At 48.6% G+C, this 22736-nt stretch overlaps 1 protein-coding gene and 1 non-coding gene across 2 annotated transcripts in view; both read left to right on the top strand.

Annotated features, from left to right (window-relative positions):
- Mthfd1l (methylenetetrahydrofolate dehydrogenase (NADP+ dependent) 1 like) overlaps nt 1–22736 on the top strand; it is a 167608-nt gene that overhangs the window by 106379 nt on the left and 38493 nt on the right. The window contains exons 23-26 of the mRNA XM_021644473.2: nt 809–909; nt 1434–1611; nt 14848–14955; nt 18077–18229. Of these exons, the coding sequence (XP_021500148.1) occupies nt 809–909; nt 1434–1611; nt 14848–14955; nt 18077–18229 (540 nt within the window). The remainder of the gene's footprint in view (nt 1–808; nt 910–1433; nt 1612–14847; nt 14956–18076; nt 18230–22736) is intronic.
- LOC132649661 (U1 spliceosomal RNA) lies at nt 15810–15971 on the top strand. Its single transcript, XR_009588139.1, has one exon. It is a non-coding gene; the product is annotated as a U1 spliceosomal RNA (small nuclear RNA).

The raw sequence follows: 22736 nt of genomic DNA, 5'->3' as shown, positions 1-22736 counted from the left end.
TGCTTGCTTTCTCAACACGAGGGAGGCAGACATGAGTGGATCCTTGGGCTCACTGGCCAGCCAGCCTACTTGGTGAGGTAGAAGGTGCTTGAGGAACAGCCAAGGCTGTCCTCTGGCCTTCACACGCATGTACACATGCGATTCCTTGAGTTTTTAAGAATGCCTATGAAAATGAGCGGGATCGAGGGATGGAAAACATTCCATTATCTCTTGAAGCTGAAGAAAAGAGAGATAGACTTATTTGCTGTTCTCTTCCTCCAAGACAGCTACCCAAGCCCAGAAAAGAGCGAAGCTTGTAGCTGTGTCTTCCTTTGTGGTAGAATAAACGCTGACTCCTTTGGGAAGTGCAGTTATTTTCATGGCTTACAAGAGGGCAGTAACTATCCTGTAGATAAATTGGTCAACTGGTGGCAGTGCTGCTGGGCTCCTACAGGTGGCACCATGGGTTTAATCCAAATTAGCCAGGCAGGGCGCCCCCTCAGCATCCCAGGGACTTGCGCCTTTTGCCCCCCTGGCTGCAAACGGTGGGTTGCTGATGCGCTGGTGGCCAGTCCTCCATAGTTACCTGGCCCAGAACTCAAATACATGTGCTTGAACCCAGAATAGTTTTAGACCCGAACTTAAACATGAATCACCTCTGTCCATAGCCCTCTTTCTTGGCAGCACAAGGTCTTTAGATGTTTTTAGGACAATAAAGTAAGAAAGGATAGAAGCAGATGTAGCCAGTGTCTTGAGGCTGGTCTGGCTTGTGGGTTTGGGGGCTGGTGGCAGGTGAGCTGTAATGACACGGAGGCCGATTTCCTTGCAGAACATTCAGCTCGTGGCTGATGGCTGCTGTAACCTACAGAAACAAATTCAGATCGCTCAGCTCTTCGGGGTCCCCGTGGTGGTGGCGCTAAATGTCTTCAAGTGAGTCCAGCTCTCTGCTCCCTGTGGGGCCACACTAGCGACCATGTTTGTGTCCTTGGCTTTCTCAGTTTCATCTGAAAGACACAGAATTCTGTCTACTTGATTTGGTTTCATTTTCACAAATGTGTTCTCAAGTGTTGCTGTAGAAATGAAACTCAGATAGTAAATTACCATCTGTTTGGTTTTGAGGGAGGTTGTTTGGGATTGTTGTTTTTTTCCCCTCATTCTACCCGGGGCTTCTGTCTGGCAGACTGAATGAATGATCAAAAGGAGTCGTTACAGAATTTTCTAGATTAAAAAAAAAAAAAAAGCATAACAACTTGAAATATTTGAGTCATGTTAGAGAGGATTCTTTCTGCGTGCTTTTCTTCAAGTCTGATTTATTTAAACACAATGTGACCACTTTTGATGTTTGAAATCTATTCCGTGTTAGGGAGCGAAGTTCTATATAAACCGTTAGTCTTCCTCTCAAAACATCCCTAAGTGAATACAGATGCAGAAACCGCAAATGCTCTCCTCACCAGGACTGACACCCGCGCGGAGATTGACTTGGTGTGCGAGCTTGCTAAGAGGGCTGGTGCCTTTGATGCGGTCCCCTGCCATCACTGGTCGGCCGGAGGGAAGGGGACCGTGGACTTGGCCCGCGCTGTGAGGGAAGCTGCAAATAAGAGAAGCCGTTTCCAGTTCCTGTACGACGTTCAGGTAAGACACGACGGCCGTGACAGCAGCAGTGTGGCAGCTCTTGTGTCTTGTGAAGCACCGTTCACATGAGTCATCCTGTGTAGCCTCCCCAGAAGCTCTACAGGGAAGCAAGTTCAAGGTCGCGTGCAAGGGCAGACCCCATTCCTGCCCCAAGTCAATGCCAAGGCCAAGGCTCTGCTTTCAAAGGTGCTGGATTCCTAGCTCCTGCTGGCAAGACTTTCAGGCTCACAGCTGCCTAGTTGGGAAGCATTTTGCTTGTCCGTTTCTGCTGTGGTCCAGTCCTTTGTGTGTGCACGTGTGATGGGTATATGTGGGCGCACACATGCTATAGCATGCATGCAGAAATCAGAGGTCAACTTGTGGAAGTCAGTTCTGCCCTCCTGCCATGTAGGTTCCAGGGATGGAACCAAGGGCCGGGCTCAGCAGTGGGCACCTTTATCCACAGAGCCATCTCACCAGCGCTCACCGTGTTTTCTTGCATGCCATCTTGCATATTTTTTCTTTGTAGTGAAACATACGTCACCGATTATAAGGGTGCAGTTCGGGGTAGTGAGTGCATTCACACTGCTGTGAAACAATGTGAGATGTCTAGCACATTTCTAGAACGCTCAGTCTCAGAGAACTGAAGCAGCAGCTCCCCACGCCTCGTTTCCTCGGCTCCTCCTGCACCGTTCTACTTTATATGCAGGAATTTGATCGCTTCGATAATTTGCAGGAGTTGCACCTTGCAGCACTAGTGTTCCTTGCGTGGCTCGTCTCACAGTCTAATGTCAGAACTGGATGTTGTCTCCACTCCCTGTACACACTACATTTTGCTGACGGTTGCTTCCAGCGCATGACTACTGTACATACTGCTGTGACCGTGTGTCTGTCTGTCTTCAACACGCTTTGGGCTGTTTAGCCAGCAATGAGAATACCATTTTTCCTAGTTTCTTAGTTTCTTTCTTTTTCTTGGGGCCATTTGGCTTTTGGTGTTTTTGCTGAAACAGACTCTCCTAAAGAGCAGGCTGGCCTTGAACTAACTTTGTAGCTAAGGGTGGCCTTAATTTCTAATCCCTCCTGCCTCTACCTCCTTAGCGTTGAGATTGCAAGCATGTGTCACTATATCCAGCCTCATAGTTCATTTTTTAATTTTGACATTGAGCCTTAAGTAGAAAACTTGAATTTCCCAGAATCCACTCTTATGTCTTGGTGTCCACCTCGTATCTCCATTATGGATTTCATGGATTCTGCTCTGGTCAATGGGTTTGTCCTCGGAGGGAGTCTGTGGCTTCCAGAGTGTCAGTCTGCAAGCTGACAGCCCCTCCTCCCATCTCCCTCCTTCACACAGTCCCCAGTCCTGTCTCAGCGGTACCATCACTGTCGCCCCTGCTCACCTGACTCAGCAGTGTAAGTCAGTAGGAAGCAAAAGCGAGCAAGGGCTTGGTCACATCTGTCACCTTGGGAGGGAGGCTGTCCCCCTATCATCTGCATGGGCGCTTTGCGCCTGTCCGCTTCTTCTCATCCTAATCTTCCTGGCAAGAACTGGTGGTGCCCTGCTCTGAGGTTAAAAAGCTGAAGCAGAGGTGGGGAACCCGCCCACCGTCCCAAAACGAGGAGGAGGCAGAACTGAGACTCTAAGGCAGTAGGTCAGCATTCAGCTTTGGTCTTCAGCACTGGGCGCCATCTGTTTAAGGGCGGGGAGGAGACATGCAGCTTGAGGGGGATAGCAACTGTGGAGCTCACCTTCAAGGGGTGACAGAAACGGGGTAGGCACAGAGTCCTGCCAGATAAGGGGCATCACCATGTAGCATTTGGGGGAAGAAGGGCTTAAGGAACGGATCGTGACAGCTGGTGCAGAATGGCCACTGGATGAATAGGGGGCTAGAATATTCTGGGTTACAGTGTTGGTCAAGATGAATAGGGGTGGCCTGGTGAGATTGCTCAGCAGGTAAAAATAGATGCCACCACCAAACCTGCCAGCCTGGAGTCAACCCCCGGGATCCATCTGCTGGGAGAGGCGCGTTGAGAGTTCAAGGCTGTTCTCCAATGCATAGTAAGCTGAAAGCACTGGTTTGGTTGTTGTTGTTGTTGTTGTTGATACAGGGCATCTCTGTGTAGCCCTGGCCGTCTTGAAACTCACTCTGTAGACCAGGCTGGCCTTGTACACAAAGATCCACCTGCCTCTGCCTCCTGAGTGCTGGGATTAAAGGCATCTACTACCATTGAGACGCTGTCTCAGGAAGACAAAATCTGAGTTTCAAAAAGTTTGTGACATCTTACCAACTCTCAAAGGAATCCTTTTTTTTTTTTTTATGTGTGTTCCACTTGTATTTTCTTTCCTGGGTGTTTCTTGTTTTATGATGTCAGATGTTAACAAATCAGAGTTGTCCTTATCTGTAAGGTAGATTCCTAATGCACCATCAGCATCAGCCAGGACCACAGTAGACCACACCTCCTTCTCTTTGAGAGGCAAGAGCTGTGCGCAGGATCATAAAGCCTCATTTTTTTGCAAAGGTGGAGAGGTGAGCCTGAGAGCTAGCCAGAGGCTTATTTGTTCCATCAGGAGTTCATCCTCCCCACATCCTTCCTCTAAACCTGCAGACATTTTGAGGTGGGACCTTCACAGCCAGGCAGGTCCACATTTGTTTTTGTTAGAAGGTCTTTCCTGTTGCTGACAGAGAACCATTCTCTGGGTCAAAGCACGGGAGACAGCCACCAGCTGTGAGATTGTGAACTGGGCATTCATGGCCCCCAGGTTAGGGTTGGTTTCTATCCTGCCAGTCATTTTCAGAGCAGAGTGTGTTTGGGTTTTGTCTAGTTGGCTATTGAGAAATTACTTCATTTGTCTTTAAAGATTCAAATTTGAACATAGGTGGGAACTGTGAGTTTTCTTGTAATTGAGACAGAAGGCATTTGCCACCAGATTCTCAGCTTTTGCGTGCGCAAATTTAAATTCATGTATACATGCACATATACTTACATCTATGTATATAAAGCAGGGCTTCACAGACTAGAGGTGTGAGGGAGTCGAAGCTGTTCATTCTGAATATCTGCATCTGTGGCTTTATGTACATTATATGCATATGGGGTTGAATTTGTAGAATTTTAGACTTAAAATGTTATTTATTCATCTCTGTATATCTTACCTGTTTTGTAGCAGTTGGGGAGGTGGGGCACACGCATGTGAGAAAGACTGCAAACCCCTTCTCCTTATTTATGTCCCTGCCCTATGTCACCTTTGCCTGCATGCCCCTTTCCCGTTTCTCCTTTCCCTTTCCAGGTACTGCGCCTTTGGAGTAATCTGTAAAACTGCCCACCTGGCTGAGTAAATCTGCCTTTCTCACCTCTGTGCTGTAATAGTTTGGATTTCTTATTTATGTGTGAGCTGCCTTTGCACAGCTCCAGTCTTCCGCCCCTCCCCTCACCAGCCCCCAATTCCCATGGCACCCAGAACAGATCTTGCCCAACCCTGTCTCTTCTTTGCTCTCCTTTGACCTTCTTGCACCTCCACAGCCCAGCAAGTGTTTTGTAGGTATACTGTCTTCCATACTATATAGATTCTTCACCTGTCAATAACAGCTGATCGGCCTATACCTGAGGCAGGAAACAGGGGGGAGGAGTTTCCGTAGAGAGAGTGAATGCTGGGATAAAGTGAAGTGCTTGGGATTCACCCAGGACACTGAGGAGGACAGACACATGAAACCTTAGCAGAGGTAACCATATGGCAGAATTTAGAACAGAATAAACAGGATGTTAGTTGTGAACAAGTCAGGGAACATGCCTAGCTATATTAACCTAGGCTTTTGTAAGCATATTTACGCCTCAGGGTCATTATTTCTCTGAACAAGGGTGTGGGTGAAAAACAGGTTACAAAAACTCTCCATCAACAGTGCTTCACTCCTGTGTGCCAAATGGCCACAAGAGATCTGAGCATCACACAAGAACCAATGTGATTTTCAAAGCGTCCTCTTCATTGTCCTTTGTTGGTCTGGCAAAGCCCCTCCCAGCTCTGTCTCACTGATGGAAGAAATAGCACTTGATGAGAAATTAACAGTGTGTGATTTCATTTACGGTCCCCTTGAAAACCGAATATCATTGTGATAGACATTTCTAGAAATACATTACTCCCTCTAACACTGAGAGACTCTCCAATGGCAACCTATGAAGGTCACACCACAAGGGGGACAGCCACCATTTACGCCACGATCCCATTTGCAAGGGGCCTTTCAAATGGAGATGAGATGAGAACATAGTAATCTCATTGGAGGGACTAAATGTGCACCTTAAAGACACCAGATGTCGTAAAATACATCTGGAGAAAAGTGCTCCCTTCAGGGCAGACACTCATTCGCCCCGATATGAGGAGGCTGAGGCTTTGTTTTAAATGATTTTTTTTTCAGAAAATTAATTATTATTATTTTTTCCTTATAAGCACCTCTCCCTCCCTGTCTTTCCCTCTCCTCCCCATTTTCCCCTCCCCTCATCTCCCTGTCTTCCCCTCCCCTCCCTGTCATCGTGTGCGTGTGTGTGTGTGTGTGTGTGTGTGTGTGTGTGTGTGTGATACTCCTGTACATGTGTGTAGAAGCCATAGGATAACCTCAGGCGTGGTTCCTCAGGGCAGTGCACCATGTCTCAGGTGGACAGGGTCTCTCCTTGGTCAGGGAATTAATCGCAAGTAGGCCAGGCCCGGCTGACTGGCCGGCAAGCCTCAGAAGTCCACCTGATCCTACCTCTGCAGTGGTGGATCATGCCTGTCCCCCCATACTGTAGGCTCTGAGAGGTCAGACTCTGGGGCTCCTCCAGAGCAAGTGTGTCCCCACCTGAGGTACCACTCCTGATTCTTGAAGGAGACCTTCAGTCTGGATCAGAGGTGTTTCCCCCAGAAGCACACCTCGGTGGGTGTGAAGGGGCTTTGCTGTACAGTCAGGAAAGTCCAGCATTTAACATGCACGAGCTGTTTGCATGTGAAAGTGAAATGGAGCCATACCCTGTGTTTGTTCCCATTGCTCTTACAAGACACACAAGTTTCCAAGTCGGGTGTGGGAGGCACAAAGGAGAAGACACCTCATGAAAACACACGCTCAAGCGGACATGGTGCACACTCGTAATCCCAACACTCAGGAAGCTGAGGCAGGAAGATCAAACTTTCAAGGAAAAGGGGGAAAATAAGTGTGGTAGGACAATAAGTTTGAGAATAATAAGTTTTTAAAAATTACCCTTGCAAATTTTGTGTTTGCGATCCTTCTCAGTGAAGAATGCAGATTCTCTAACAATGAGACATTTATTCATGTCCCGGAGCCCACTGTTCTGTGTCAGGAATGGCAGTTGCCTTGGGAGGGTGAGGTTTCTCGGGGGTTCTGAAGTGCACCTCTCGCTCAGGGTGGACACTCGGGGTCCCGGCTCCTGGAAGCCTCTACTCAGCCCTCGGGAGCACACACGTCACTGGCACAAACCCAGGAACCATGACAGCTGCTCCTGGGGTGCCAGGTGGCACAGGGGCTACGCTGCCCTTGTACCTATGTGGTCTGGTCAGTGTAGATGAACGTGGACAGTTTGCAGTTGTGTGTCCGTTTGAATTACTGGAAAGGGTGCCTGCCAAACTAGGCGTGTGCCATCTAAAATCAATGCTTCGTTTAAAATACAGACCACGAGCTGAAGTGAGTACCGGGCACCTGGAGATTTATAGTCCATGTACAAGTTATCAATTGATCCTTCTCTTTAAATATTTTATGGGCACCAAAATACATTACTCCAGTATCGCAGAGTAAAAATGGTTAACCTACATACTTTCAGCTCCATGGCCTTGAAGAAGAACAAAAAGGACGCTATTTCTTACTCGGCTCTTCAGAAGGCATGCCGGCCAGGGTCACCACAGCTACAGCATGAGTGTGGCCTGTAAAAGTCACCACGCCCTCCGCGTTACACCGATGGCACCGTTCAGCCAGGGCTTATGCTGTAGCATCTTCATACAAGAACTGCAGCAGGGGCTAGAGAGATGACCCAGCAGTTACCGACACCTGCTGTTCTTCCGGAGGCCCCAGGCTCGATGTCCAGCCCCCATGCAGCAGCTCACAGCCATCTCTAACTCTAGTTCCAGGGAATCCGACCCTCTTCTGGCCTCCAAAGACACCATGCACTAACAGTGCAAAGGCATGCAGGCAGAATACCCATGCACATGGAAGAAAATGACTTTTTTTAAGAGAAGCTGCTCACGCCGGGTGTGGTGGTGCACACCTTTAATCCCAGCACTCAGAGGTAGAGGCAGGGGGATCTCTGTGAGTTCCAGGACAGCCAGGTCTACAGAATGAGTTTCAGGACAGCCAAGACTGCTACACAGAGGAAGCCTGTCTCTCTGAAAAACAAACAAATAGCAACAACAAAAAGCAGCAACAGAATGGTTGGTCATATTGTCTCTCTAAAGCCATGCTGCCCAAGACAGTGGCTGCTGTTTAATTATAAAGAACTAAAATAAAATTAAGACTTCACCTCCTCAGTCATTTTTCAAGTGCACTAGTCACATTCCAAATGCTTCATGCCTCTGTGACATGCCTTTCTACCTGTCTGGAGGAGCGGCCAGGAAGTGTTTGCACGCTGACAGACATTCCATTGAAGAGTCCGCTCTAGATTGTTCCAGGTTCCCGAATGTCCATTTCAGACGCTTGGAAGGACAAGTTCGTGGAACCTGTTTGGCGAAGTCGAGGTCTAACATGGTGTTAACTCACCAGCACTAGTATAGACACCATCTTTCAAGAAGCGTTTATTTTCATTCAGCGTGCGTGTATGTCTGTGCACCACATGTGTGCCTAGTACCTACAGAGACCAGAAGAGGACATTACATAGATCCCTTGGAACTGGAGTGACAGATGGTTGTGAGCTGCCAGCTAGATGCTGGGAATCGACCCCAGGTCCTCTGCAAGAGCAGTCAGTGCTGCTCAGCACCGAGCCTCCTCTCCAGCCCCCGTGAATTCCCAGTACTGTATTTTATGCTCCTACGTGTATACGTAGGCTACTCACTGCTCTGACAAGCTTCCTGTCTGCTGCTGTTTGGGCCCAGGCTTCAGCCTTGCTCTTCCTGTACAATAGTCATGCCTCCCTCTGCTTGTTGAGACCTTTCTTGTCCTTCCCTGGAAACGCTATTCAAGTTGTTTTGTTTCTTCTTCTTTTTTCTGAACTCTGGGGTCAACCCCAGAGTCCTCTGGATGCTAGGCAATCGCTCTGCCACCAAACGTCACCCTTGAAAGGTCCCTTTAATGTCTGGCCAGCTTTTTGCAGAGCTCCATGCCTCTCCTGCAGCCCGCCACCTCGTGACTTCTCTGTGTTTACTCAGAGCATCGGTTGTGCACTCTCTCCTGTCACGCTTGTTTATCGTGCCATTGTTCGCACTCCATCAGGAATTCTTGCACAGAAAGTCCCCAAAACTTGCATATGATGCCTTGACGTTGTGAAAGTACTTGCCACAGACCATTAATTGCTTATTTAGCACAGGCGTGGGCAAGGCCTACTATGTGTGAGCCACTCTGCTAAACACTAGGCATATCAGGGTAAGGGAATAAACAGATTCAGCGTGTGTCCACAATCAAGGGAATGCCGATAAAGAATAACCACTCATAACTGACGTTATCGTTTTATTGTTTTTATAAAGCTCTCATTTGCCACAAAGCAGCTTAGGTGAGTCAGTTCAGCTGAAGATCAGTAGACTGGGCTCTCCCCCAAAGTTTGTACTTCTCTTCACAACCAAGCAGGGAAAGAATAGAAAGTTTCTTCACTGGAAACATGAATACATATATTACCCATAGTGAGAGTAGTATCTGTAAGGGCCATTTTCCACTAGCCCTACGCAATAAGTTAACAGATATTTCTATCTATTTGCTTGTAAAGTATTGTAGGAGACACAAGTCTCTGGGAACCTTGGCCCAGGTTCCTGCTCAGTGGGTTGGCGTGCCCGCTGAGAGCCATGCAGCTGTCACAGTGAGAACCAGAGGGACGAGACTGCCCCACTGCTCCCTCTTCCTGTTTTTCCACCCAGTATGGGTTCTGTCCCTTTCAGTATAGCTCACAGAGTCAGCCTGGCACTGGCTTCCCAAAGCACTTTCCAGTAAACACTAGCAAGGGAGAGACTAGTGACTGACAGAAGATATGCGCCCTGGCTTGGGCTCACAGCAGTTGGAGCAACACTGGGCAGACAGTGTCAGGAGCCTAGCAGAGATGAGAGGTAACAGCCACGGCTGCTCCCTGCTGAAGGAGCAGGGTTCCTGATGACTGGAGGATTCCTTCTTGCTAGAAAGATCATGAAATTTGTGTTTGTCTTGGAGTGGTGGTCACACATGTGGAGGACAGAAAACAATCTCCAAGAGTCCGTTCTCACTTTCTACCACCGATCAAACTCCACTCGGCCTGGCAACGAGCACCGTTCAACTGAGCTTTCTCGCTGGCCCCAAGTTGTTATAGACCAGCAGAGACTGTGGTGGCTTCAGCACCGTGTTGGGAGCAAGGACTTCCTTGCAAGGTGCAGACAGTGAGGACGGTTCACATACAAAGTCCCCCGCCTCTGTCACCCCAGCACCTCATCATCTGAGCTTTCCTGTCTCTTCCAGAACTCCGGTGCCACCAGGAGCTTGCGCTTAGATGACAGGAAACTTGCAGTCATTCGTTTACCTGCGTATGGAGGGTAGCAGTCTACCCGGTGGCTTGAGTAACCTTTAGGTAAACAGATGGTCTGTGTGGTTGCTAATATTGTCTGCTTACCAGGATCTAGAGTCACCTAGGAGACAGACCCCTCGGCATGTCCACGAGGGACAAATGGGTCTAGATTGGGTTGACAGGGATAAGAAGACCTGCTCTAAATGTGGGTGACATCATCCCAGACTGAATAAGGAGAAAGTGAGCTGGGTGCTGGCTTTCCTTGCCATTTGCTTCCTGGCAGCAGATGGAAGGCAGGAGCCTCGTACTCTGTCATCATCCTTCCCTGCAATGAGGGACTGTGTGCCCTCCAACTGCAAGCCAACCTGCGTTGGTGGTATAGTGGTGAGCATAGCTGCCTTCTAACTGCAAGAGCCCCTCCTCTTAAGCTGCTCCTTTTTAGATACTTTTCACGATAATAAAAACATCTGCTACAGTTCTTGACCTTGAATAATAAAGCCCATCTCTATTCTTCAGCTAACATGAACTTCTAGTTGGCTATGTTAGAAGTTGGGTTGGGTGTCATGGCATGGTCTTTTAATCACAGCCTGTAAGGAAGCTGAGGCCGGAAACTTGCAAGTGCCAGGCTAGCCTAGGCTATGCATGAGTGCATGGCCAGCTGGTTAGTAATATGGTAAAGCCCTGTCTCAAAATTAAAAGGGGGGGAAAAGTAAAAAGAGGTAGTATAGCTCAGTGGTAAAGCATTTGCATAGTGCCAGCAAAGCCCTTTGTTCAATTCCCAGTGCTGAAAACAGCGTTACCCTCGGTTATCTCCAGCCTAGCCTCAGCCCCGCATTTGTGCCCTAGAGCTTTCTCTAACATTCCCACAACATTCCCGTGATAGTGAGTGCGCCCTGCGCCTGCGCCTCTGTGGCAGTCCTCCTTGGACACTGGGACAGAGATGACTTCCCTGACCCCTGGCCCTTGGTTCACATTCTGCCTGGCTGGGAAGGAACTAGTTGTCCCTTTCCAGAGGTGAACACTCTCATGTGATTTCTCACATCTTGTGATTTCTAAAAGGCACCTTGCCAGCCGGGGAGTTTTAGGATTCCAGATAGGTCCGTACTTTCTAAGACATCGTGAGCCAGCATCCTCTCCGTCAGGGAACATCGCTACGGGTACTCCCAACATCAGAGGAGGAAATGCTGGCGCACACTACGTATGTCCCTAATCCAGTGGTTCTCAACCTTCCTAGTGCTGAGACCCTTTAATACAGTTCCTCTTGTGGTGACCACACAATTATCTGTTACTCCAGAGCTGTAACTTGGCTATTGCTGTGAATTATAACATAAGTATCTGACATGCGTGGTATCTGATACCCCCTTGGGGCTCACGGCCCACAGATTGAGAGTCACTGCCCCAAAGGCTTTGTGGGAGCGGTGGCCTTTGAGATAGACCTGAGAGCTTCAGCGAGTTTAATGTTGAAACAGAACAGGGAAAGATACCTCGTGGGCCAATCCCAGAAGCAAGAAGGCAGAGGACCTCCAAGGTCACAGGGTGCAGTGGCCAGAGGTATTTCCGGCCCTTAGCTGACCTGGTGCTGTGCTGTGGGGTTTTTTCTTGCTGAGGGATGTGTTGGGGCGGTCAGACTTACAGCAGAGACTGGTCGAAGAAAAGAGAGAAGTCGGAGCTTGCACGGGGATGAGCCAGTGAGTCCCTTCCCCAAAACCGGGGCCAGAACGTGTGGCTTCCCGCCTCTGCCCGAGAGCGCAGAGTAGGAACAAGGGTTCTGACTTTTTGTTGTCTCTGGTTTGTTTCTTAGATGAGAGAGGGCGGGAGAGGTGCAGGGCGACGTCACGCAAGTCACATACGTGTGTGCACGTGCCTTCCACAGTGCGTCCCCACTCGGAGCCGCACGTCTTCCCCCGTCGCTTTCCAGCGTTGGTGTGGGTTCACACGGGCCCCGAAGTCTCGGAGGCGGCTTGCATAGATCCGTCCACCAGGCGGGCCCTGGGGGTCAGACCCCGGTTCCTGGGCTTGGCGGCAGCGCGCCACTTCACCCGCTGAGCCATTTTGCCAGCTCCGCCTTGTTTGTTTTGTTTTGTTTTGTTTTGAAATAAGTCTCTTGCTAAACCAAAGCTCGCTCGTTACCAAGGCTGCCGCATCTCCCAAGTCTACTGTATTGGTGCACCAGACCTGTAATTACACGACATCCGGATCCGAACTCAGCGCCTCATGCCAGTGCGCCAAGCACTTTGCCCACAGAACTATCTCCCCAATCCGCTACTTAGTTTTTTTATCATTTTAGTAGCTATTTTCTTTGATTACCCGTGAGACTGTTTCTCCTGCGGTTATTAGTTTTTGACCATTATTAAATATCATTTTCTGTGTATGTAAAATTCAGCTTTTAAACTATTCAAATCTTCTCTCAGGCAGAGGACATAACGGTTCCAAGGTCTCCTCCTTATCCTTTTACCCTCCAAGTTTTATGTTTTTAACTTCAGACGTTGCTAGGGGTGATGACGCAGTGCTCAGGAGGCTAAGTCACCCCATCTCAGGAAAATTTTTTTTTTGTTTTAATTTCATTTATTTTATGTACATGGCTATTTCATCTGTATGTGTGTCTGTGTACCATATGCATGCCTTGCGCTCCCAGGGGCCAGAAGAGCATGTCTGATCCTTTGGGACCGGAGCTACAGACAGTCGTGAGTTGCCATGTGGGTGCTGGGAAAGGAACCCCAGTCCTGTGAAGGAGTCATTGTGCTTAACCACTGAGCCACCTCTCCAGCCTCCAAAAATAAAAGTTAAGGATCGGGAAATCAGTTCTTTTATGACGTATGTGCGTTGGTGTGGACATGGCAGTGTGCGTAGATGGACAGGGTTTCATGAAGTTAGGCTATCCTTGAACTCACTGTGTAGCCAAGGCTGGCCCAAACCTCCTGCTCCTGCTCTCTACCTCCCAAGGGCTGGGAATACGGACATGCATGGCCCATGCTAACGTTAAGCTGTTCTGCTGTTACCATCGTTAAGAGATCCTTCCCTCATTGGGAAGCCAGAATCCCGTGATACGTGGAGCTTTAGTTTTCAAGTTGAACCTCTGTTCCATACCCAGTTTATTTCAGGAAGAGGGGCTGGTGTGGATCTGACTTTATTTCTTTCTAATCAGAAGTCTGCTGGGTCACCAACTCTTGTGTTGTGTACTCCCTCATACCTGTGGAGATGCCTGAGTCTGTTCTTCTCTTTGAGTAGTTAATGCATCTACTTCCTTGAGATCACAAGGAACTGATTAATATAGTTTTGTGGTATTATTGATACTTGATCTGTGCCTGAACTCTCTCTCCTCAATACATTTTATAACCAGTTGGCCACATTCTGAAATCCTAGGTGCTCTTGGGATTTTCACTGGAATTCATTGAACTAATAATAAAGTTATAAAGAGCTGATGTGTGCATAGCACTGAGTCTCTTCACTCCTGTTGCTTATGGTCCTTTCTGTATCCTCCAATGAAAGATTAGAAATAGTCACGCCTGCTGGGCATGGTGACTTGTGACTTTCATGCCGGCACTCAGGAAGCAGAGGCAGGCAGAGCTCTATGAGTCTGAGGCCAGTCTGGTCTACAATCCAGTAAGGACTACCTGTTAAGAGCCTGTCTGGAGGTGGGCAGTGGCAGTGTGTGTGTGTGTGTGTGTGTGTGTGTGTGTGTGTGTGTGGTGGGTTACATTTGTATTTGTTTTATTTGTTAAATGTTCCAGACACAGAACAGCTTGACAGAAACACGGTCTGCAGTGCTGAAAAGCATGGTTCTAAGCTGTTTGTGGTTCTGTCAGGGTTGGGAGGGCGGCACGTACTAGGCTTTGGTTTGTCTTTCTTGAATAACCTGTATGATACACAGGCGCCCTTGCCAGACACAGTTCATTGGCCATCTGCCCAAATGCCCAGTGGGTGGTGCTGTTCTTCCAGCAGGGTCTCACACACACACACACACACACACACACACACACACACACTGATTACGTGTATCCTTCGCCTTGCTTTTCTTTCGTCGGGGGTGATTCACTGGATATTTTGTTCGGAGGGAGTTGGGGGCTTGTTGTGTGGAGGTTGTTTTGTGGCAGGTTGTTGAGGTGTTATTTAGGGCTTTGGTTCTGTGAGAGAGCCTCACTGTGTTGCCTAGGCTGGCCTAAAACTTGCAGGTACTGGGACTGAGGCACATACAACCTGGCATCTGTTGCTGATATCTAGTCTCCTCAGAGTTTCTCCCATGCGGCTTGATTTCCCAGAGCTAGCTAACGTGACAGCAGAGTCAATATCTGGTTTTCCAAACCCCAAACACATCAGCATTTAAAGAGATTAGGAATCTCTTTGCATGACATTAATCATTAGTTTAATATTGAAATGGACAAAAATGGAAAGCTAGGCTGACAGGCTTTTGTTGGCTCAATATCAAGGCTTCCTCTCAGCCCGCCAACTGCTGAGGTGAACATTTCAGTTCCTGGGTGACAGAGGGACAGGTCGCTGGTTCTGAATGCTGTACTTGTGGGGGAATTTTCAGTCAAAGTCTGTAACTTCAAGCTTTCCCTTAGTTCTTCAGCCATGTTAAAGCCAATAATTTTGTTGTCATTCGTGTCCCTCCAGCTTCCAATTGTGGAGAAAATAAGAACCATCGCCCAGACTGTCTACGGAGCCAAGGATATTGAGCTTTCTCCTGAGGCACAGTCTAAAATTGATCGCTATACGCAACAGGTAAACAAGACCCCTGTGCTTTTAGGGGGGATGTCTGGCTTGTAGTCTCAAAATGCTCAGCAGAGATGAGAGCGGTGGCGTAGGTCTTGTTGGCTGACGAGAGTATCATGGTGAGGGCATTTATCGTCTTACATCCGAGGTTTCCAAATTCATGAATGTGACTCTGGTTTGTAGCGCCAGGGATGAAACACAGGGCCCAGCTCCTGGGCTGAGTCAGCACTTTCCTGCTGGGCTCCATCGCTAGTCGGTGTATGTGAGATGGGTGTCATCCATCCATGCATTGGAAACGCCCCCTTGGTACACAGAGGGGAAGTCACCGAGCGACTCTTCACAGCACTTTCCCCTCATTGTGGGATGCTTGTGTGCTGCAGGTGAAAGGACCATGACGGAAGTGTCCAGTGGTGTTTTGATGCTAGCCGTTCATTAGCTTGTTCTTGGGGACTGAAGGCTCCACCATCTTGTGTGTCTAGACCGTGACAAGGCCCAGCGAGCAAGCAGCCATGGGAGGGCCGTGTGCCTCGAATGCTTCCGCCAATCTCAGCCTCCTGACATACAAGTCAGAGCCTCACATACCTGCCATTGGGGTCGCTCCATTACACGTCACGCTGTTGGTTTTTCCTCTCCAGCACCTTTATCCTAATTAGAAATATGTTTGATCCTATCAGTGCCAAGTTGAGTGTTCTCTGGGGTTTGGTAAAAATTATTTTTGTCAGCCAGGTGCCCGCCTTTAATCCCAGCACTTTTGGGAGGCTGAGGCAGACATATCTCTGCGATTTTAAGGCCAGCCTGGTCTACAGAGCTGGTATATGACAGCTCAGGCTACACAGAGAAACCTGTCCTGGAAAACCAAGCATATGCTTACCTGGCAGGTGGCGATGTCATGGTCATGACCGAGGTTTTTCCAGGGCAGGGCTTGTCCATTGCACTAAGATTTGCTGGCCGCTGCCATTTCCCTAGATGTGGAAAACTCAATTGCATCATTTGAGGTAGTGGAGGACTGCTTTCACACTCTCCTGGGAAAAAAATGTTCTTTCCTTGAACTTTGCACACATACACTCTTGGCTTGTCTTTTTACTTTGTGGTTTTGGTTTGTGGTTTTTGTTGTTGTTGTTTTGTTTTGTTTTGTTTTGTTTTGATTTGATTTGATTTGATTTGATTTGGTCCTGGAGATAGAACTAAGAGCCTCTCACAAACTCAGCCAACTCAGCCAGTACTCAACTGAGGGACATTCCTTGGGCCCAGCTTTTCTTTCTTTCTTTCTTTCTTTCTTTCTTTCTTTCTTTCTTTCTTTCTTTCTTTCTTTCTTTCTTTCTTTCTTTGTGTGAGAGTGTGTTTTGCACACGTGTGAGGGTACAGGTGTGCACACCTCACATCGACATGCAGGAAGCAGAGTGTCGCATGCTTTTCTCTATCATGTTCTCCCTGCCTGCCTTGAGGTAGGGTCTCTCGCTGAACCGAAAGTTAACCCCTTTGGCCGGTCTACCTAGCCAGAGAGCTCTCAGGATCCAGTTCTCTCCTCACACCCAACTCCCATCATGCTGGCGTTTCAGGCGTGCACAGTCAGGTTCTCAAGTGCTTTCACCCACGGAACCATCTCTCTGGTCCCCGAGCTTCCTTTACTTATTTATTTATTTATTTATTTACTTACTTACTTACTGACTTACTCATAAAGGATTCCCAGACTCGGGCTGTAGCCTGAGTGCTTGCTTACTCACCAAGTCCTGAGTTCAGTCCCCAGCACTGCATAACATGGGTTTGGATTTGCAAACCTATAATTACTAGAAGGTAAGAGCAGGAAAATTCTTAGTTCAAGGACTTTCTCAGCTACATAGAATGTGGAAGACCGGCCGGGCTAATGACCTTATCTCTCTCCTAAAACGTAAGAGACCGTATCTCCCTTAAAGTACAAACCAAAGGATTGCTAGTCACTCCACACTTAGATGTTCTGTGGTAAATCTTTCACTTTTGCACAAACAACTAAGTTAGGTCATTGTTGTTGAGTTTGGGGTATTTTTCCCATGAACTTTTAATGCTCAGAACTATTATTTATTTTAATAGCCTTCTTAGTTATAAAATGTTATTTATGTATAATGTTAATAGGATGACATTTTTTAATTTTTCTAATAAATTTTCAAAGGCTGTGTATACATACATTTACATATGTATCATTGCATAGGAATTTCAATATCTAATCATTTTATAAAATTAAAAAAGCTGGGTATTAGTTGTTATGTTTTTTTTTTCCTTCCTTACCAAATTCCTCGTTAGTATGTAAAAGTAGGGGTTTCAAAACCACTCCCACCCCACATACAATTGATAGTACTCCAAAATATTCTAAATAGTTTTAGGTTGAATCATAAGCAATTACGTTCTGTCATCTGTCCGTCTACCACGGGAATATCCCTTACAAGTTAGTGTCAAGTATGTGGTTGCCGTTAATTAGTCAGGTCTCTGAGGGACACTATGTGCAGCTTAATCACAGCAACCTCCCAGACACTGTCCTTTTTGTAAGCTGCTGCACGTGACTTCCTCCCCTTTCACCTTTGGAATTCTGGGTCAGGCACAGACTTTGGTCCTTAAAAATAAAAGAGGCTGAAAAAGTGACCTCATCTTAGTTCCTATAATGTAATCTCAGATCAAATAGCCATGATTCATAAACCAGCACAAAGGGCTCTTTGCTTCCCCCGCAGACTCTGAGAAGGACAGAACAATGAGACTGAGAGCCTCATTAGGAGCCTTGTGTGGATTACCTTTCTCCTTCCTGGATATTAATAGCCTTGGAAAGTACTTTCCACAGCTGTCCCACTGCTGTGCCTAAAAATAGCCTCACATACACGCATACACATACAGACAGATGCGCGCGCGCATAGGCAAACGTGCAAGTGCCTCCTTTTTAGGAGACCCTCCAGAGTAAGCAGTGGACCTCACACCCTGCTGAATTATCGCCGTGTAAACACGCGCTCTTATCCTCAGCTCCTGCGCAGCAAACAGTAGCAGCCTCTGCTGCACCTGCAGAGAGGTGCACCAGCAAACCATCGCTGCAGAGGTGGGATAAAGAGAAGATTATGTCCAAGGGACCGGAATTTATGGCAATGACTGCATTTGCTTTTCTTTCTTACAGGGTTTTGGAAATTTGCCCATCTGCATGGCAAAGACACACCTTTCTCTGTCTCACGAGCCTGACAGAAAGGGGGTGCCGAGGGACTTCGTCCTGCCTATCAGTGACGTCCGGGCCAGCATTGGTGCCGGCTTCATTTACCCGTTGGTGGGAACAGTGAGTACCAGGCCTCAAAGCCTTTCCTCCTCTGTGTGGCTGTCACGCCTTCCTCATGCTCTGCCGGCTCTGCAGATCGCACACCGGGGAGGAATTGATAGCATTTGTTATTTTTCTAAGCACACTACCACCAAAAACGGGGTGACAAAAAAAAAACAAACAAACAAAAAGCCACCTCCATCCTTGCAGGTCACAGGCAGGTCTGTCGGGTCACGTGTTCAGAACCTTTGGAGGCACAGAGGAGAGTGGTGGCCTGAACTTATCAGTGTGCTCCTTCGGCAGCAGTGTGCCCGAGTGCCGGGCTTCACAGACGTTTTCACATGCTAGTGACTCAAACTCACCATAGTGTGCTTCTGTGAGGAACCTGGGGCTGGCTGCTCACGCTGGCCGGGACCCTAACAGCTACCCCAGGAGCTGGGGGGGGGGGGGCGGGGGCGGTGCCCCTCCCCCTTGCTCCTTCCTGAGCACATCTGATAGAAACTGACTGGGAAAATGAATACGTCACCTCGGTTTCCGTTTCACATGGTCATTGTAACGGGACTGTGTCCCTTGGAACGGTCATTGTCATTTCCGGTTGTCTGTTAAAGAAGGGAGGAGGTGAGCAGAGAAAGGACGGGCCTTACCCTCGCCGCCCAGGCTAGCCCTCCACAGGCGCTGTGGCTTCAATCTGACTTCGTCATATGATTACCCCTAGATTAGGGTTAGAATTTTAAAATTACAGCTGATTTAGCTGAGCTGGGTAGCACACACCTTTAATCTGAACACGCAGAAGGCAAAGGCAGGCAGAGGTTTGAATTTGAGAGTGACCTGGTTTAACAGCGAGTCCCAGGACAGCCAGGACTACACAGAAAAACCCTGTCTCAAAAAAAAAAAGAGGGGTTGGGGAATTACTCCTCAACATCTCTGCTACTGCAACGGTTACCACCTGACCTGAGTCCAAATTTTAAAAGTTACAATAATTTTTATGCAAACAAAAAACATGAATGGACAAAAAACATTCCTTCCCAAACATCTGACCATTTCATTTGATGTTGGGCAAAATCTTTTCTGAGAACAATTTTTTAATTCCCTATGCACTGTGAGGTGCAGAGATTCTGAGGAAAGCAAGTGTGAGCAACAGAATAATGGCCAAGGTAGAATCGTCTGGAGTCCACTTTGTGGGGCCATATAACCACACTCTTAGGCAAGGAGGCGCCAGCTGGTTCCACCTCAGGGCCGGGGGACTGGAGACGGAGTATCAGCTCAAAGGCTCAAGACAACATGATATCCCTACCCAGACAACGGTAGTGTGGATGGAATTGGTTGGGGGTTGGGGGTAAGAGGCTGAGACCCGGCATAAAGGTGGTTCAGGGCCTGAGTGGCCATCTTGAATGCAATTCCTTAGGGACTTGGCTTTCAGTCTAGAGCACCCCTACAGGGCGGGGTTTGCTCAGAATGTGCGTTTTGGGAGGCCAGCCAGCTGCAGCACCTCGTGGAAAGAGTTTAAGGGAAACAGAACCAGCCCCAGGGACAGCTGTAGAGTGTGGAAACATCCCAGCATGCTGTGAAGATGGCTGCCTGGCGCGGGACATACAGAAGGGGGTGATTTTCCTGCCCTTCTCTTTGCTGTGACAAAAACAAGTTAAGGGAGGAAGGATGGAGAATGTCATTACTTTGGCTCATGGCGGAGGAAGGAATACACAGTCTACCATGGAGGAAAGGCAGCTGGCCACAGGGAGGTAGGCTGGACCTCGAAACCTCACGTCCTAGCCCCAGGGAGCCACTTCCTCCAGGGAAGCTCCACCACCCACGACCTGCGGCTCCTTCAACCGGGAACCGAGTGTTCAGACACAGGAGCTCCGGGGAATAGCTCGTGTGCAGACATAAAAGGGAAGCGTTTTAGCCTGCTGGCTTTGGTAGTCCACCATTACTAAGTGAAGAGCATAGGAAAAGCCAGTGGCCCATGCCCTTAATCCCCGTGTCGGTGAGGTAGAGGCAGGCGGATCTCTGCCCGTTCAAGGCCAGTCTGGTCTACAGACTGAGTTCCTGATCTACATTTGTCATTTGTGGGAGAAGCGGGGAGAGAGAGAGAGAGAGAGAGAGAGAGAGAGAGAGAGAGAGAGAGAGAGCAGACACAGCTGTGAGCGCCTTGGAAAGAGTAGACTGACAAAGGCAAGCCTGACTCTAGTGTCAGATCGTCTGAATGGCCATGGGGACAAAGGCACCAAGTCAGCCAGGGAGATGGTTCTGTGGTGAAACTTTTCACACCCCACCACCTTCTCTGCCAGGCTAAAAGCAAAGCTGTCCCGGAAACCCCGTGAACTCTGCTCCTGGACCCGGCTCTTTGACTACTTAATCAGTGAAAGCATGGAATAGCCCTGGAGCGGTGGCCGCTCTCAGCGGTTCCTGGACTGAGTCAGCCATCTGTGTCACTATCTCACCTCCGGGACACAGGGAGTGTCTGTGCTTGCTCTACGGTGCAATCTTGAAACCATCAGGCCTGTGGAGTCAGGAAGGAAGTGGAGCCTGAGTAAAAGCGGGTCCTGGAAGGCAGGACACTGTTGCTGGAGGCAGTGAGACGGCCACACTCTGTGACAGCACAGGAAGCCCGCGCAAGCCTGGCAAACTCCCCCAGGGACGCCAGGATCTCCTAATAAGGCTGGAATTCACTTTCTTTGACCCCACTCTGGGCCCTACCACAGGCTGCTGGAATGCCTCGAGCATTCATCACCCCTTCGAGAGATGTTGCGGTAACTTCCTGGTACGATGACTTCAGGAGAAGGAATGGGGACACGAGGGGAACTGGATCCTGCAGGTGGGAAAATTCTAGCTGAGTGAATCAGTGTGTGCTTAGTCATTCCACATTCAGTAGCTATCATGGGCCTGCGATAGGAGGCTCTTCCCCGCCCCCAACAGACCTCACAGTCAGAGAGGCTCTCCATTCCTCGGTAGCATTCACTCACTCACTCACTCATTCAGCAAACCATTGATCAGCACCTCCAGCGTGCAAGGCCACGAACTTCATGGAGAGGAACAGGGACACACGTCCCCTGTGGGCCTCTGCCGGACAGACTCTGGTAAATAAATGTCCGACGCGGACAGGGTGCTGTGGGCTTTAGAACAAAGGGACAGGTCCCCTGTCGGTGTGTCCCAAAGGGCGGCTAGTAGCCCTTCTGCACCTTCCCTACCCCATAGGTCTTGAAAGCAAAGAATCCCACCACAAACCAGTCCAGCCATGACAACGGCCGTTTGACCCTGTTGGGGAATCACATGGAGAAATGCTAGAGGAGGTTGGCTTCTTTGTCCGTTCCTCGTTTTAGCTCTAAATACCTACCTGTCCTTCCCCCTTTTTCCTAGCTGTCCCGTGCATTTCTGTGGCTGACACGTCACATCGCATTCTGTCTGGGAATTGCTGTAACTGGAGCTCATGGTCAGTCACTGATGGTCAGTGTCACACAGTGAGGAGCTTCTCTGGCCCATCTCACCTTCCCAGGCTTTTCCACAGAAACCCCTCGGCTTACAGGCCCCAGAAGGCTTTCCTGTGGGGGGTTCTCTATGTGTTAAGGGAGCCAAGCTTTTCTTTCTAAAGTAAGTTTCTCTGTTACTTCTCTGCATAAGAGTGCATTCTGGGCTGGCGGGATGGCTCAGTGGATGAAGGGGCTTGCTGCCTAGCCTGCCAACCTGAGTTCAATCCCAGGGACCTACCGTAGGGTAGAAGGAGCGAGCCTCCTGGAAGTTCTCTCAGAACTCCACACACGTGTGCACACACCCATACATAAAATTAGTCAATGCAAACGAATCTAGAGAACACGTTTCTGTGTGTCCTTGCTTTGGGATGGCCACAGGTTCGTATTCTTCCCAACACGTCATGAAATGACTGTCAACCTGTACAGCGCTGCTGCTCGGGACCTCTTATTCTGAGAAACAGTTTTCCAAGTGCACATTTTTGTGGTGGGGAGAAGGGACAAATGCTTTCATATAGTTTTCCCAGCCTCAAATTTTATAAATGACTTTATTCCTTAGAGCTGATGATTTGTAATAGCCAATAAACCCAAAAGCCCGTACAACTTTCCAGAAAGTAATCTCACACCAAAAGAAAAAAAAAAAAAATAGCAGGTGGTCTCTGTTCTATCACAGTGGTACAGTCTTCAGTTTCTTAGAAAGCCAGTTTAATCACTTGGCATGATATATTTACCATGTAAGCCACATATGTGCAGTGATGTTGGAAGATAAATTCTTACAGAAAGGACCAAAAAGTCCACACCACAGCCTTAGCACGGAGCAGCGTATGTCACTTTTACAACATAAAAATACAATAAATGGGGAGGTGATGAGCCATAAGCACTTGGAACAATATTTAACTTGGGCCAAACACTTTCAGGAGAGGCAGAGTGCCTCCCCGAGTGTGGGATCTGACCCCGCGGGTCTGCCTGGCCTGTCTGGACCGCCCAGCGGCGGTCTGCAGGTGGCCTGCTGCGGTCCAGCGAGAGGACCGCGCTCGCTGGAGTGGTCCCAGGAGCCGCACGCA

This window comes from Meriones unguiculatus, chromosome 20 (assembly GCF_030254825.1).
Source record: "Meriones unguiculatus strain TT.TT164.6M chromosome 20, Bangor_MerUng_6.1, whole genome shotgun sequence".
In the NCBI taxonomy this organism is placed as follows: Eukaryota; Metazoa; Chordata; class Mammalia; order Rodentia; family Muridae; genus Meriones; species Meriones unguiculatus.
Note: the sequence above shows the minus strand (reverse complement) of the source record. Positions and strands in the feature narration are given on the sequence as shown.